The sequence below is a fragment of the Haemaphysalis longicornis genome, unplaced genomic scaffold, assembly GCF_048455015.1.
Source record: "Haemaphysalis longicornis isolate Haplotype H1 unplaced genomic scaffold, Haemaphysalis longicornis Haplotype H1 scaffold_9, whole genome shotgun sequence".
NCBI lineage: Eukaryota > Metazoa > Arthropoda > Arachnida > Ixodida > Ixodidae > Haemaphysalis > Haemaphysalis longicornis.
The window spans coordinates 50,327,780-50,345,456 of record NW_027526460.1 but is presented as its reverse complement, the minus strand read 5'-3'; the positions used below and the strand labels follow the sequence as shown (position 1 = coordinate 50,345,456).

Below are 17,677 nucleotides of genomic sequence, written 5' to 3'. Positions count from 1 at the left end.
GCACGCACCCCTCCCCCCAAGCAGTGCACGCCGGCAACCGGTTATGTGCGCGGGCTTAGAAGTGAAAGAAACGAAAGAAAGGATGTGTGGGGTAGTTGAGATGTTTGTGTGAATGTGCTCCAGTTTGCTTGTGATTCATTAAACCTTTTATGGGAAGATGGACTGATCGGGCCTATACATATATACGTTAATGAAGTGGGGAAATGGTCACTACCATATGGGTCTGTGCCCACATCCCACTCAATACATGGAAAGAGAACTGCGGAACCAATAGCCAAGTCAAGATGCGAGTATGTATTGTGTCCTAAGTTATGGTATGTAGGCTGTTTTTTGTTGAAAAGGCATGCTCCGGAGGATGTAAGAAACTTCTCTATCAGGCGACCTCGGGCATCCGTTCTGGAGGAACCCCAAAGAGAGTTGTGCGCATTAAGGTCGCCTGTTAGTATGTATGGTTCGGGCAGCTGGTCAACCAGTGCCTCGAAATCAGAGCTCAGAAGTGCAAAATCAGGAGGAATGTATATGGAGCATACCGTTATCAACCTATTAAATATTATCAAGCGTATTGCTACAGCCTCGAGGACAGTGTTTAAAGAGAGAGTGTGGCATGCTAATGATTTCCGGGCGATAATGGCCACACCCCCTGAAGAGTGGGTGCAGCCAACCCTGTCCTTTCTGAATACCATGTACCTATTTAAGAAATTTGTTTGTTTAGAATTAAGGTGGGTTTCCTGGAGACACATGATACTTGGCTGACTGGCATGCAGAATCTCATACACATCGTCAAGATTTTTAAGGAGGCCTCTGCAGTTCCATTGGATGATGTTTTCTGTTCCCATTATTTAAATTTAAGAATGACTGGAGTGTGTGTGTTCGCGTGTGTTCATGTATTGTCTTTCGGGGCTGTTACTCTTGGATTGGGCTTTTTGGGCCTTTCTGTAGGCTTGGAAGTCGGTGGCCGCTCCTTGCGCTGCGTTGCAGGCAGGAACGGCCCGACATCCATCTCGTCGTCGGATGTCCGAGGGGTGCCCGACGGACCGGGCCCCCCGGACTTGGCCCCCCTTCGGGAGCCCTTCGTTTGAGCCGCCACCACCGAGGGCGTCCGGGGCACCAGAGGTGGCACGGGAGGTGCGGTGGCGGTGGGAGCCGATGCAGGGCCCGTAGTGTCCATCACCTCGGCAGCCTCCAACGCACTAGAGGACGGGGAGGCAGAGGCGGGAGCGGCACCGGTCCCAACAGAAGTGGTTTGCACCACAACCGCTGCTGCCTCAGCAAGCGGCGTGATGCCGGGTTGGGCTGCGTGAGGCAACCCAGCGGGGGGCGGAGGCGGGACCAGGTCAGACTCGTTGAACTGGGTCCCTGTGGACCCCAGACGCCGCTCCGCCCCCCGGCGAGCCGCGTCAGCGTACCTCCCCAGGGGGAAAGAGGCGAACCTCTTTCGCGCCTCCGGGAAGGTGATGTTCTCAGTTACCTTGTTGTTGATTATCTTTTTTTCCAGTTGGAACTTTTCACACTTGCGGGAGTACGCTGCATGCGGCCCGCCGCAGTTCACAAAAGACAGGGTATCGGATGGACAATTTTCGCTCGGATGATCATGCGCCGCGCATTTCGCTCACGTGGTTCGGCCACGGCAAGAGTTTGTACCATGCCCGAACCGCCGGCACTTAAAACAGCGCCGCGGGTTCGGGATGTACGGACGGATGTTGCAACGGATAAAACCTGCATTTATGTGTTGTGGGAGAACTGCGTGGTCAAAAGTCAAGATAATGTGCCTAGTGGGAATCTCCTTATCGTCTCTGCGGATAGTGATGCGTCTCAAGGCAGTGACGCCCTGATCCTTCAAGCCGGCAAGGAGATCCGCATCCGTTTCGTTCAGGAGATCTGTCTCGGATATCACACCCTGCGAGCTGTTGAAGCTCCGATGGGGTGTGACCCTGATGTCGAGATCAGCCAGTCTAGTCTGAGCTAGAAGCTTTGCAGACTGCTGCTTGTCATTTATTTCGATTAGGAGTTCACCAGACCTTTGTTTTTTGCACTTATACGATTTTTCTATTATGGCTTCAAGATACTTGGCGATCAAGACTGACTGAGATGCAAGAGGGTGGGTTGGATTGAGGGACTCCATGACAAGAAATCGAGAGTTATGATCTGGTTCAGGAAATGTCAAAGATGGCAATGGGGGAAACGATACTTCGGTGCGGCCCCTTTTAGGGGATCGATCACGGTTGGGGGGGGGGGGGGGGGGGTACCCTGGTAGTCAAAGAGGTCCCGGAGCTCCCTGCCTGGTAGACAGGCAGGGAGCCCATCGGCCGGAGCTTGACCAATGCTCCGACGGCCACCGTTTACGGCTTCTACCCTTCACCTTTCAACACATCGCCACGGTTGGACACAGCTTATGTATGGGAGCTCGGGGTCCGCGGTGTCGCTGCTCACCGTCACCATTAATACTCAAGGTGCCCCGTGCGGGGGTTTGCGGGAGCTCACCTCACAACAAGACGACTCTGTCGTGTGCTGATCCCCGAGTATAATGCATTGTCCATTGTACTTTTGTTGAATATTCCCGAAATTAACACAGACTGGCTTGTAAATGGTGGTGATCAATATCTGTGGTATAATATTGGCAAACGTAACTGGCGTGCTGCCAGGTATGAGTGTACTGCTGATTATGTAAGTGATTATGTAAGCGCACAAAACTGATTTACATTGTAGTGTATAGCCGTAGAATGAACATCTGAGGAACCGGTGGTTACGGAGACACTGCTAGTAAATTCAGGGCAGTGTAACTACAATCGGCTCCATGATACGCCGGTTCCGCGACGCTGGCCTGTCACACACACCTGGAGCTTATACAGTCCGAATATACCACACTAAGATCGCGTCTGAAACATTTACACTCACGTAAACACACCCCATTTGCGAACAGAGTGTCTGCTCCACATAAACATGGATTTCCAACGCCCGCAAACGGTAAATCTCGGGCGTGAACGTGCCGCAAAAGCAGCGGTGACAGTGGGGAGCGGGACGCGGACTCCCGCGGCTGCTTTCGAAATGGGCCGCTAGGGGGATTTCAGTGGCGCCCCTACAGGCCGCGCTCGAGGCGTATAGGTACATGAAAAGCGGCGCTGCCCAACCAATTTTATTTTTAATGCGATAAAATTACTTGCCTCATTGAGAAAAAATACGTGCATGCGGGATATGTGTTTGTGTTTGTGTGCGTGTGTGCGTGCGTGTGAACGTGGTGTGTGTGTGTGTGTGTGTGTGTGTGTGTGTGTGTGTGTGTGTGTGTGTGTGTGTGTGTGTGTGTGTGTGTGTGTGTGTGTGTGTGTGTGTGTGTGTGTGTGTTCGTGTGCGTGCGTCAGCGTGTGTGTGATTGTGTGCGTGTGCGTGTCGGGTGTCTGCACGTGTGTGTGGCGTTTGTGTGTGTCTGCGTGTGCGCGTGCGTGTGCGTGTTTCTGTTCGCCTGTGTGCGGCGACATCTGATGGTGCCAAAAAAGATGGCGGACGAGCAGGCTCTGTGCTGTCCAGAAAAGATGCCCACCTGCCAAAGAAGCTGCCCAAGAATGCAATAATTGGAGACGAGGTGCAGATCGTTACTGGTCGGCGATGGGAGTGGAGCACAGGGCGGCACCGCGGGGGGCTACGCAGAGCCATTGTTCTTGGTGTTGCGTGAACAAACAGGCCTATTTGTTCACAGCACTTCACCAAAGATGATTTCTTCGATTCGGTGACAAACTTATCCGCCCTTGATGCCGCTGCGATTGTGTTTGGACGCATAATATTCTCAGCTGACCACCAGGATTGGAACCATGCATTGCCGTACGTAACCTTTACATATAACTCGTCCCGCCACGACACAACGGGATTGTCCCCTTTCTATCTAATCCATGGACGCCTTGGTATGGACACCTATGGACGCCCGCGTTGCCGATGGGCACATTGCTTCCTTCCTTCCCAACTCAAACAGAATATGCCCATGAGGCTATTACCCGGGCCAAACTGGCACGTAGGTCAGCCGAGCTAAACTATCGGAATCCCAAACCTCCCGAAGACCCGTCAGCGTCAGCTATGCTCCTGGAGCCCTCGTCCTCCTATGGTCACCTTTTCGCCGACCACGGTTGTCCAGAAAACTGCTTTCGCGATACACTGGCCCATACCGTGTGCTACGCCAGGTCACTGATCTGACATTTGAAATTTCCCCTGCGCCTTCCTCAGAGTCCTCTGGTCGACCCCAAACGGACATCGTCCACGTTGCCCGTCTTAAGACCCGCCAAGTCTCCTGTCTCCTCCTTAGCACCGGGACGGTGCTTTCCTGCGGGGGGTTGTGTTCCGTGGCGTTTGAACAGGACGGACGCTTGCTTGTGCGGGATGAAGAGGAAGCAGGACAGGGGCTCAGGCTGGAGAAGTAGAGGAACACGAGGTGCGCTACCGATCAGAAGCCGGCTACGACTTTGACTTATGTTCTGTGGCTCGCTCGTGTAAATAACCTGTAAATACGTCTGGACACACCACCGCTCTTTTGCCAACCTCGTAACAATACGACTCCGCGATGCCATCCATACGGGAAACGGGGCCCCACAGACAAGTCATCATTGATGATGAAGTCATCATTGTCATCATTCATGAGTCATCATGTGCGATCAACAGCACGAGGAGGGCAATCAGCACGACACGGAGAAACGCACGTGTCGCACGCGTCTTAGGCGTATCAGCGACCGGCGGTGTACCCTCATGGCGTCGAAAGGAGTGTTCGCTTTGGCTCCTACAGGGGGCAGCACTTTCGCATAAGGCCTATAATGGAGCCAAAGGCGGAAATTTTGGGCCAGCCCAAGTGCCAAAGTGTATTCCAGCCGATGGCGGAAATTTTGGGGCTGATAAAGTGGAGAGGCTGTAGTCTGGCCGAAGACTGATAGCTTGGGGCAGCGAAAGCGCCAATAGCGAAAATTTTGGGGCAGGGAAAGTGCCAAGTGTCTCGCTGAAGGGGGTAATTTTGGGGCAGCCAAGGTGCCAACGCTAAGTCCAGCTGATGGCGGAAATTCAGTGCCCAAAATTTCAGCGCACAAACCCCTACTTCAGACAATTCTTGCAGTTTCCCCATCGCGTGGGAAAGTGACAATTGAGAACCGGTCATGCTCTAAGCTTTAAAAATGGTTGTGCCTGACGTTTACTCACGTTTAAAAGTCTTAGACCTACCCTGAAGGATGATTTAAATTTTTAGTAAAGCTACTTTCATTACTGTTGTCGAACTGTCACGGGCGGCCGGGTCTCTAGTTCGCAGGCTTTGCTCTTAAGTGCTACCGGTTTTATTTTGTCTTCACTGCAGAGCTGTTTTAGGTCGAGACTTTTCGTCCGTCTGCTGTAGGTCGCGCGTCACGCAGGGATAGGAATAGGTTCCCAGACCCAGACCTATTGGTGGATCTCGGAACCGCCTCTCCGGCGGTTCTCAGTCCGATGGACAGAGGGCGCAGTGGTTTCGCAGCGGAGGATTCCTCTCCCTCCCGCACGGGGAGGGAGCATCCCGCCGCTGACGTTTCAGCTGCCGATTTCTTTGCGCAAACCGTAGAAGTTCCGTGGTGAGGGCGCTGCCATTCTCAGGAGAGATGAGAGAGAACAAACTTTATTTGTCTCTGGGATTAGGAAGGGGGGAGTGGGGTGGCGGAAGTCCATAAGGCCTCCGCGACGTTCAGTGCCCGATACGTCACCAATAGTTGATTGGTGATGTCGGGGCTCCCCAGGGCCTATTGCCAGAGGGTTGGGGAGGGACAGCGCCCCTTTACGCTGTTTCAGCAGGTTTTCTCACTGGGTGGCACTGGGTTTAAATTTTGGTTTCTTTGTCTTTTTCAGAGGCTGCACCGTGCTCGATCTGCAGCCAGGGCCCGTGTTTTCAGTTCAAAATACAACCCGTGTAGGGGCTTGGCAGTGTCTTTCACGAATCTGCACTCATTCACGGGGCCAAAATAGGACGCTGCGGCATCACTATATTTCTCTCATACTTCTTGCGCTTCCCCTACAGGTCACCCCATTCCTGTCGTGGCTCCTGAGCTCACGGGGTATACCCCAGATTGACCACAGAGGCGTGAATTAGACTGAGCCGAAGTCTTGCCAAAAATTGAATATAAAATGTAACGGTTGGAGAAACTCTCTAAAACGCACATTGAAGAGAAAACTTACACTCACGCCGCGGATGCTTTTCACGGGACACTCTCTACGATGGAACAGTCTTCACAGTGACGGCACAATGCATGTGCACGTATCTCAACACCATAGGCCATGTAATGATGATAATAATAATGCAAAATCAGCTCTAATAGTGATGGAAGTTCCTTCGCAGCTTCCAGAATAGGTGAGAACTCGGAAGATAACGGTCTGATTAGGCCTAATAGGTCACTGTAGTTAGGTTTAAGATCTAGCACTAAAAGTGGTACTAAACATTGAAGTTGTACCTCAAGTTTCAGCACCGTGTGCGGCAACAATGTTTTGCCGGTATACAGGCGTTCTCGAACCATTCTGAACAGACGCGACTACGTCGCGACTTACGTCGCTGTTATCAAAAAAATTTTTTGCTCATAAGAGGGGGGGTTTCGGGCGATTGTTAGCGAAACTTTTCACTCAGAAGGAATAACATTATGGCCGCACGAAAGGGCGTACACATGACTCCATATACGCACGCGCATGCACATACAGGCGCACACAACCGCGCAAAGTGACGGATGCTACGAGCGGCACTGGCGCTCTGCTACCCCTTCCAGTCTTCTATATATCGTTTATTTTTTACATTCTGGAGGAGGAGGAATAAACGTTTTTTTTTAACAGGCGCTGGTGCTGCTGTTAGGGCACCTGCCCGGTGGGGGGCGTCCCGGGATGCGCTGGCTTTGGCTGGCAGTCCAGGCCCTCTTCACCAGTATGCGCTGGGTCCCAGGGTACGGAGTTTTCAGGCAGGCCACCCCCTGCTCATAAGAGGAGGAAGGGTTGGGGGTAGACTTGGGGCTAGTCCGCACTCCCGTACTGTGATGGTATAGGGTGCCTCCACTATCGATATTAGAGACACGGTTCAGTACATTGATTGATTGTAGGGTTTAATGCACCGACGCAACGCAGGCGATGAGGCGCGCTGTAGTGGAGGGCTCCGGATTAATTTTGACCACCGGGGATCTTTAGCGTGCGCCGAAATCTCGTACACACGGACGTTTTTGCTTTTCGCCTCCATCAGAAAAGCGGCCGCAGCGGCCGGGAATCGCACCCGCGTCCTCGTGCTCAGCAGCGCAACGCCTTAGCCACTGAGCCACCGCGGCGGGTACGCTTCAGTACATGCCAGCCATGGTTACCCACAGTGTGCAGCATATGTCCCCACGTCGCCGAACGACTTATAGGAACTCATTGGTTTCGCTTGTCCATCAGCAGTAAGATTTTATTTCAATAAATAACATGCATATTCTACACTTTCTTTCACAGTCCATTTCTCCTATACAGTACTATGTACAATATTTAAGCAACCGCACGCGTTATTGCAGACATGCTATTGCATTTCGAGTCAGTGACGCCAACGAATACGACATGTATGCAGAACAGGGCCGCTTCATCCATCGGCAAATGCTTCAGCGCTGTATTTTCTTGGAGTTCAAACTACTGGTCGCTTACTCACATGCGTCTATTTTTTTTTACTTAACTTCGCGAACATGTCAGAGATTTTTTTTTTCCCCCAGTCGAAACGTCTTTCGTAGCGAGCATTAAATTCTATCTATAATTTTATTTTGTTTCGCGCTGTCGGCTTCGTCATTTACTCTACGTTTATTTACGGCTCCTCTTAAGAAAAAAATACAAACGCACAAACTTGTAATTAGCTACCCTACCCAAACGTACGGCACCACAAAAAGGAAAATTAAACGTTTTTTTTTTCTGTCCCTAGAAACCAAAACAGGGTCTATGTCCTCTATGTTAGGGTAGAAAAAGAAGTCTATTTCAATCTATTGCGTCTAGATATTGTGTGGACCCCTCGTAGCACCTCGAGGATCAGTGCCTGCTAGTTTTGAGGGCTTAATGGGAGCAGGGAGAGTTCTAGGAGTGTTGAACTTGAATACTTCTCCCCGTTGCTTTTAGAGGTAAGGATGTTTACACTCTCTCTCTCTCTCTCTCTCTCTCTCTCTCTCTCTCTCTCTCTCTCTCTCTCTCTCTCTCTTGTTTACCAGTGGATTCTTGGGAAACCACAAACCACGAGGGCTGTATCATTTTTCAATATACGGATGGACGCACTGGGCATCCAGTGCATCCCGTTTCTGGCTTCTCGTGGCTTTTCCGATCCATTTCCTGAAACAACGTGAACTACTCTAGCCTAACCCTACTTTTCCCCAGACTAACTCAATTTCGAGCTTCCAGTTATTTCAATTCGGCCTGTTGTGATGCTGACTGTATTATCACTACAGAGCCCGGGTTGTGGCACCCTCGCTTCGGATTTAGGATTAAATTTCGAAACCTTCAAAAAGCGCAACACTGAAAACGTGTCGCGCTATTTGAAGGTTTCACAAGCAAATTTACCGACTAGCTCAACTACCCATTCAGTTCAGTTGAATTTTACTTTTGTACTGGGAGCGTGCCCACGAATTGCAAATAAAGATAAATAAAGATAAACGGCACGGTGCGGTGGCCCTACCGGTGAAGCTTTATCCTCGCTTCGGCAAAAGAACAACTAGGTGGGCAGTTAACGATGTATCCGTACTCTACAAATTTGGGGACGTTCAAGTTTACGCAGGAGGTGGTGACAAACTGAAGCCGCGTACTTCAAGGTGTCAAAATCTAGCTGCATGATGCGCATAGGCGTCTTACGTCCGAATAAATTGGTGCGTTGGGTAATTATAATCGTGCTCAAGCCGGATAAGTCGGGTCTGGCAACGCAAGTCCTGACAACGAGATCGTCGGGTTAGGAACTTTCCATTTCACTAAGACCCACGGCAAATTCCAGGCAAGGTGCAGGTTTTGTGAGGGAAATGTGCGTTTTGTAAGTTGCTTTCAGTGTAATTTTCGGGGCGGGCTCAATTTTGGTTGACTAAATAAGTAAACAACTATAGTGAAGATGAGTTTCGAAAGGAATATTTTGTCAGAAATGCTTCTGACTGCATGCAAATAATTGTTCGCAATTGTTTTGTTGTTGTTGTTGTTGTTACAGCACTACACCCGATATTGTTCCCCGCCCACCACCTCCGCATTTATGAATCAGTTACCGTGACGCTACAGCCCGACAGCATGCGTAAGGAAATGCACCTCGCATGACGAAATCCAAAACACGCTTCGCTTGTTTCACATATGCGTATCCGCATGTTCCCGCACCACCAAAGAAGATTACCATGGCTTGAGGATCTTCGCGACAGAACGGCCCGACGCATCTTCGGCAACGGCAACGCATCTTCGCGACAGAACGGCCCGATCGGATCACACTATACGGCTCCCATCCGCGCCACCGTCAGGCGAATGAAGATAGCAATTGTTCGTATCGGTCTGAATTTCGGTGCAGGGCGCAACTCAAGTCAATCACTCAATGTAAAGCGATATCGTCACTGGGGCGAAGAACACGCACGACTCCGGGGGGTCAGAGAAGCACCGGCATGACGGCGGCCCGGTCGACGAGGACTCCCGAAGCGGCCACGAAGGGCGGTACGGCGGCGTGCTGCAGCTGGAGCCGCGCGGCGGCCTCGGCCGACGGTGGCGGCGGGCGGCGCGACGGAGTTGTGCTGGACGCGACGACGCTCTCGTGAAGCTTGCGCGAGTGCTTCTTGAGGTCAAAGTTCCTGCAGAACCCCTTGCCGCACACCTTGCACGTGTAGGGCTTCTTGTCGTTGTGCGTGTGCATGTGGAAGGTGAGGTTGTAGACCTGGTGGAAGGCCTTGTTGCAGACGGAGCACTTGTAGGCCTTCTCGCCCGTGTGCGTGAGCCGGTGGTTCTTGTAGTTGCCCTTCTGGTGGAAGCCCTTGCCGCAGTATTCGCACACCCACGGCTTGAAGCCCGCGTGGATGCGCACGTGCGTGTTCAGCGTCGAGCTGCGGTTGAACGCCTTGCCGCACGTGGCGCACTTGTGCGGCTTCTCCTGCGTGTGGATGATCTTGTGCCGACACAGCGTGCTCGCCTGCCGGAAGCCCTTGCCGCACACCTTGCACACGAAGGGTCGCGCGCCCGTGTGCACGGGCATGTGCCGCGTCAGGTTGTAGTGCGCGTTGAACACCTTGCCGCACTCGGGGCACGTGAACGTCTTCTGCTTGGTGGAGGCTGCCACTCCCGCACCGCCGACAGCCTTGTCCGCCTCCTGGAGCCTCGAAGACGGCTTGAGGGCCTCGCACGCGATGGTGGCCAAGCGCGGTTGAGGCCGCACGAGTCTCGTCGACTGCTCGCCGTGCCCCACGGCGGTCGTGGCGGCGAGTCCCGCTGAAGACACGGCGGAGAGACCTTCGGACGCTTGCTGCAGCCACGGGTAGACGAGTCCCGCGCCCTGGTGTAGCCTGGCCAGCTGGCTCAGCGCGCTTGTGGCGATACCCAGAGCCAGGGTGGAGTCCTGCCGGTCCACTCCCCCTCCTGCCGGGTTATTGTGCGCCCCGTATGGTAGCCCCGGCCTCGCCCAGGACGCTCCGGACGCCTGCAGCTTCCGGCGCCAGTCGTTGAGCATGGCGGTTAAGGAGCAGGCGGCAGACGCGCTGTTTCGGTGTGCCCTGTCCGGCGCCATGATGCGGGCGATGGAGAAGCCCAGGGCGTTGGCGGCCTTCTTGCGCGACGTCTCGGCCCTGGTGCTGCCGGAGTCTTCCTCGTCGTCGTCCTCGACGTCCAGGTCCGAGTCGGAGTCGACGTGGCTCGTTGGCAATGGTTCCTCCATGGCCGTCACGTGTCGGCTGTTGCGCCTTCCGTCAGGCCATCTGCAACGGGACGGCAGAAGAATATTGATTCGGGGAGGGCAACATCAAGGGAATATTTGGCTTCGAGGTTTACTTTTTGTATTTCCATTCACGTTCTATGGACGCAAGCATCTATGTGTTATGTTCCCCGTACGTGCTGGTGACAGTGAACAGAGAGTGTGAATTGAACAATCTGCAGTGCACGCCAAGACGATAAACCCTGAGCACGCGCAAAGGAGCCCCGTGTCGCATAAAAACTGCTCTTATGAGGGCTGGAAGGCGAGACTTGAGCGTACGGTGGCTATATGCACCGTCAGGATGACGGTGGCGAATGGCAGTCGGGCACAAACATGACTCTCGGAGCGCGGGGATTTACGAGCGTAAGTAGTGGGCACCCAATTTGAGGCTTTCACTCAGGGAATCAGACACCATCTTGAGTTCCGGTAGAGGGTCTTTGTTCTCCACTGCCGTGCTGGTCCCATAACCGTAATTTATTTCACCTTACGCTTGTGCACTTGTCAGTTTCATTTCCCCGCAATAAGCCGGCAATTTACGTTTTGTGCGTGTCGGCGTTTAATCGTCGGTCTGGGTCGGGCTCGCGAACCCTTCATACACGAGGAAGCTTAGCCTCAACGTATACCTGTCAGTCATTTTGCTTTAAGCTGGCGTGTTCTTACCTCGCTGACCTGTAACTATTTCATAAAAGTTTATCATATGAAATGTTTTCATCTTTTGAGGATAGCAAGAAGGAAAAGTCGAAATGGAATGTGTTAAGAGCAGGATTACGACACTCGTGGAGAGTCTCATACCGGTGGGGTACAGAATTGCGCGTGCTCTACGAGAATCTGATGACGGTTCTAGAAGTAACAACACACGGCGCTGACTATATGGCAACCGAAAGTTTATATTATAGGCTGTGCGATATAAATACACACATGGAATAAGGAATACAGAGGGGGTACGAATTAATTTGTACGCCCTCCGTCGCTTGCGAATATCCAGCTTTATAAAGCTGGTTATTCGCACGCGCCGCTCACGTGTTGGTCATCAGTATACCGAATCTCCTTATTTGGTAAATTTATTTACCCCATGCTTACGCAATCTTCTATTTTGTTTTTTTAGGAGCCCTCAGTTATTCCTCGCAAGCGCTTCCAATTGTACGCTTTTGAAATTTCCGTGCCCTAAAGATTTGGTGAGCAACCACACGCGCAATGGATGGCGCGATTACTGTCTGTGCAAGATTTGAGTGGGTCAGTGTGCTCGAACTAAGCAGCGCCCCTTATTTACCATTTACGTATCTTTTTCACACATGAGCGGAATTTCATGCATGAAACCACACTGGCCGAAAACGTAGAATATTAGTATGCTTTTAAACCGAAATCTTTCTTACTGGAACCGATGGCGTCCGATCAAAAAACTAATGCATTATTCCATAGGCCGTTTGGTCGACCGAAAAGCTCTGACAAGGTCTCTAGACAAATGGCACGTGCGTTAAACCGGGCTTCCATTGTGTCAAAAACGGTTACTTAAAAATTGCGAAAAAGAAACGGTTTTAGACGAGACAACACACGCATAGACCATAAAGGAGTGCAATAGTATAGCTTTATCTCATAAACCCCGTATTGCTATACATTTATATCCTTCGTAGATGCGTTTACTTAGCGCGCAAGAAATCGCCGCATGGGTTCGTTCTTAGTTTGCGATTTGAGCCTTTGAAGATTTTATGATGGATTGGACGCACCTTCAGCGAAGGTTGAAACGTGCTCTTAGCAAAGTTTCTGATGCACTTTTGACGCAGTCTTGATGATAGAAAGCTTTCCTTCTTCTCTAAACTTTCTTTACGAGGGGACGGTAAAGTTCTTTTTTACCCACTTAGCACCCGTGGGATCATCAAAGTTCAATACAGACGTTTATTTTGCCTCCTCACGCGTCGACGGGCACTGCTAACCATGAAACCATACACAAATTAAGACACCTCTTGCCACCCTTCTTAACATCCGGGACACCGTGTGCACGTAGAGGATATTTTTTTTTCTTTTTCGACTTCCTCTCATCCTTGAGTCTCTTGGCTTTGCCTTTTCGGAGATAACTGAGAAAAACCTACGGCAAATCTTCTGAAAATCCCACAAAAAAAAAACCGCCTCGACAGAAGACGCTCCGAATCGTGCCTCTTTCAAAGTATCTGAATTTTTGCTTTCTTAAAAGTGCAAATTTTGCGTTTACCCCACCCCCACTTGTGTCGCATTGGTAACGCAGCCGCACGCTCATGGGACGTAACTATAGGCCCGGTGAGTTCATACCGACGGGCTCCATCTCAACTGGGCACGAGGGCGAGCAAAAAATGCATGAAAGAGAAGATGGCACCAGCGAAGCGAGATTACACCGCATTAGTTCGCTTCGTAGTTTCCGCTTCTTTCTCCGGCAAAAATAATTATCAATCGTCGTAAAGTACCATAATGTTCATCAGCCAATAAAGTAATAGTTTCCCCCATCACGGCCACTCGATCCGCCCCCTTTGCAATGAAACAAATCTGTTTCACTGCTTTCCCCGCACAAAGAGTATAGCTGCTGTGGAGCACCCTTTAAAGGGGCGCCTATACAACGACGACATCTGCACGGCTATCACAGCCAACGCTTTAAAAACGAATGACTGGATGTGGTAAAAAAGCGGCTAAGCGCCGTGTTCCCCCCTGAATTTGCTTGCTATCTTTTGGGGGCGAAGCCCCTTAAGGGCACAGGGTAAGCCCTATACTTCCCATGCATTTTTGGCCATTTTGAGGTACATTTTTCTCGGCATCTAATAAAGGTATCTACATAATCTATATATCATTTTCTTTCAAATTTTGTGCTCTTTTAACTGTACTAGAATTATAAATATTCTTAAAATATTCAGTTTTTTATAATTTTTTGTCCGCTGGTACCTAATTTTTGGCATTATTTTAGTATTAAAAGTTGTGTACCAAAAAAACTGTTAAGTGCATATTTTTAATTCTAGTACAGAAGGTGTGACAAGTTATGTAGATGACAGGGAAAAGAAATCAGCTCGTTGTCTTGGAAGATATAGGAAATAATGGTACCTATGTAAGAAAAAACATTGTTTTGAGATAATTGAGTTTAAAGTAAAAAAAGAAGTGAAAAACAATACTTTTTTGCCAAAAACACCATTGGAGCCATTTATTTTAAAAGCACCAGTTTCATAATCACTGTCAAAGTCACTTTTTTGCTTTTAACACGGTCGTCTGTCCTTCCTTGGCTATTTTGTGCACCATCGTACAGATCTGTTCACAAAGTATTTTGCTTGTGGTCAACCTCTTTAAGCCACTTGATGGTGGTGTTGCGCCCAGGTTTTGGTCTGAATGATTTCAAAATACTGGCTCATGCGTTGCTTCATCATTTAATGAAAGAACAACACCCAATGTTGCAATTATTAGAGTGTGAAGCCCAAAAAACATGTTTTTTTCTGCGCAGCTTCGAAGGGCAAATGTGACAAAAACGTGCAACAGGGTCTTTGGATTACCCTCGCTGAAAAATCAGCTATGCAATGGTTGCTAAGCAATTTCTTAATACAGCTGGTTCTGGAAAAGCATTTTGATCTGAAACTGGAAGTTTTTTTATGGAAAAAAATGACAATAAACCCTCAGAACATTCTTAAGAGGATGTGGGCACTTACTACTTGCTTACGGGAAAACTGATTTTTAGCGAGAAATAAGACATTTTAAGGCAAGTGTGAATAGGGAAAATGTGCACAAGGAATTGAACTTCCCAAATTGCGAATAAAAACAAAAAGTCATTTTTTCAAAATTTCGCCTTACCCTGTGCCCTTAAGGGATCGGGCTGTCGGCGTCTCCTGACGTAGTCGCCGTTTCATGTGGTCGCGGTACTAAAACACTGGGACACTCGCTTTCCAACGCTTCGCGCTAGAACGTTTCATCTCCGTGGTCAAAAACGCGTACTAAAAGAACACACCAGGACACTCATTTCCTGACTCCTCGCGCTAGAACGCTTCGCGCTCCAAAGACGTGATACTTTTACAGCCAAACTGTATACCTGTACCCCCAATGGTTTCAGCTCCATTGGCAAAAACGCCAAGGCGCCACTTATACACTGCATTCTTCGACCCTCCGGAGGTTTCACGTTAGTGAAGATGGCCCGTTATTTTTTCTCGTGCACATCCACAGCTTACCTCGAAGACACGTCTGGGGTTCATGTTTCGAATATTCCCATCCAACCTCGTATAGTATACCAAGCCATTAAAAAAGATTCGTTGGAATCGGGGCTGTGTCCATTGTGAGTACGGTGTAACATAGAAAATACGTGTGAAGCAAGCTACCGCACCTCCTTCCCTCCCCGGTGACCATCTTCGCCGGTTTCGGTCGCAACAGTAGACAGTTTTAGCATACCGTGTGTACCGTGTGTACCGGCAGCCGACTGGGATGTGCGCACTCGTTCCTGCAGGGTGGCTTAGTTCCGCTGACAGGCGGCCCACGCCTCGCCTTTCCCGCGCGTGCATGCGCAGTCGGGTCCCGGTACACACGGTACACCCAGTAACGTGGTACACACGGTAAGCTAAAATTCTTTAGTAAGTCACGGCTGAGCGCGTTAACGTATGACGATTAGGGTTGGGTGACTGATCGATTAATCTTCTGATTAATAGATTAATGCTTTAGTCGCGATTATTTTTTTTAACCAGTTAATCGGTTGAAGTATGTGAGCGAACTAAACTAAAACAAGAGTGCCGCGTTGAAATTGTGGACAAGCGTGTGAAAGATCACATTTATGTTCAAATAACCCCCTGATGTCAGAATTGAAAATGATGCAAGTGATTAAAACCGAAAGCTTATAGCCAAGGCAGACAAAAAAAATGGCTACCGTTAACACAAATTTTCGCGGTACAAAAATCGGCGAGCGGGCACCCTCACCGTTTGGTCGTTGTATAAACTGTGTCGTAAGTAAACCAGGATTAATAGGCGCCCCCGCAACTATTTCGACTGCCGTTGTTCGTGATTCTAGAGAAGTTAGGAACGCGGTGATGGCATGATGGTGACCTGCTTACCTCACTTGGAATGTTTGTGAACAGGCCGACGAGTTAACGGATCTTATTTTTATAACTATAGAATAATAATGAAATAAAATTTTTGGCATTTTTTCTTTCTAAATTAACCCAACCGATTAATAGATCAATTAAGCGATTAAAGACAGCCGATTAATAGGATTAAAATTTTTAACCGACGCCCAGCCCTAATGATGATGAAGCCCTTGTAAGAGCGTTCACGCCACTATTTCGCATCATTCACTACCTTTCGAACTGAGACTCTACAAAGCAGCACGTACTGAAAAAGCTTTTATAAACACTCCACGCATTGTTCACAAATAAAAATGGATTGTAAATACTACTGACACTCATTACTGACACTCACTGGCGAACGGCTGAGTCGAAGGCATTTGCCCGTGACCTTTTGCGAACGCTGTTTTAAGAACCACCTGACTAGGCGGAGCAGGCACTCTTGGTCGCAGTGGTATAACGTTGGAAGCAACGGATGACACTCGCGTGGCTCTGAAGTTCTGAACTCCGCTCAGTGACAGCTTTTTCCTCATTGCTCCGGGCAGAGAGCCAAGAGTACGCCTCACGCAATCCCGTGAGGCAAGTGGAAACAAACCATGGACACGTTCTTTCTGCGCAACAGGGATTGCTGGGCGGGAGAGGGGTGGGGGGACACTGCAACAAAATGGGATCCCTCGTACACCCGTCCGAAGTCCCATTTGCATTGGAAATGAGCCTGGGCTCCCCAACTTTGTTTCGCGCTCCTCACGGCTACCCCACCAACTTTTCCCCTTTTTCGTCCCATCTGCCTCTCTTTTTCCCCTTACCGCCTGTCCTTTTCACAAATCACCGCGTTTGCGACGCTCCTCAATAGCCTGACAGCATGCCCCGAGCGAGCGGGTACCGCACGTCCTTCCCCGGCAAACACGTGGAAGCGAGGTAGCGCTCCGCATACATGTATGCGTGTAAGCGGGCGTTACCCCGTGTCGGACAGCCGTTCGCCCTCCGGGAACATCAACGTTGACATTTTCATTGTGGACCCGTGGCCTGTTTACTGCTGAGGTCCATTGTATTGGCCCACCGAAAACTATAGGCCTCGGTGTGCACCGGATACCTTTATCAACATTTCGGATTGGTCAACCTGTAGCTGTGATCAATAAGAAAGACAGAGATACGCTGTCGAGTAAGACGGTGGAGAGCGAAATCCATGGCTGCTGGCATGAAATCCATGGCTACAGGCATGCCCCGACAGACAGGTGCATGTCTGTTCCAGACATGCGTACAGGGGTATCCGGTAACGCTGGCTTTGTTTTGAAGTTAGCGGGCTAACATGTTCCGTTGAGGTGTTCCGTTAACATGTTCTGTCAACATGTTTCATCAACATGTTCTGTCCATAAACACCTACAAATATAACAAAGAATGGAACGCTTTCGTTGTAAACCAGGCGTGCGCTATAAATCGCGGATAAAAAAATTGCGGCGGGCACCGTAACTTGCTTTTGTGTGAGGACGTGTGAATACGCGTGAGGATAGCTGTGCGCTGCCCAATAGGCGTAAAACATGTCGATGCCGAAGCAGAGAGGAGCGGGAGCGGTCGGTTGACGCCTTTGCTCGTAACGTTAGGCCTAACACCGTGAGTCGGCCTAGTTGGAATCTATCCATGGCTTTACCGATGCGCAAACAAACGAGGACGAAGAAAGAACCAACACGGAGTGCGCTTGTCCGTGTTGGTTCTTTCTTCGTCCTCGTTTGTTTGTGCATCGGTAAAGCCA

General features: G+C 50.0%; 1 protein-coding gene across 2 annotated transcripts in view; it reads right to left on the bottom strand.

The window, feature by feature from the left end:
- Nucleotides 1-9,387: 9,387 nt before the first annotated feature.
- Nucleotides 9,388-17,677, bottom strand: part of LOC144153761 (uncharacterized) — a 72,632-nt gene continuing 64,342 nt past the window's right edge. For both annotated transcript variants that reach the window (XM_077685471.1, XM_077685472.1), the window contains exon 2: nt 9,388-10,886. In XM_077685471.1, coding sequence (XP_077541597.1) covers nt 9,575-10,886 — 1,312 coding nt within the window. In that variant the 3' untranslated portion in view covers nt 9,388-9,574. The remainder of the gene's footprint in view (nt 10,887-17,677) is intronic.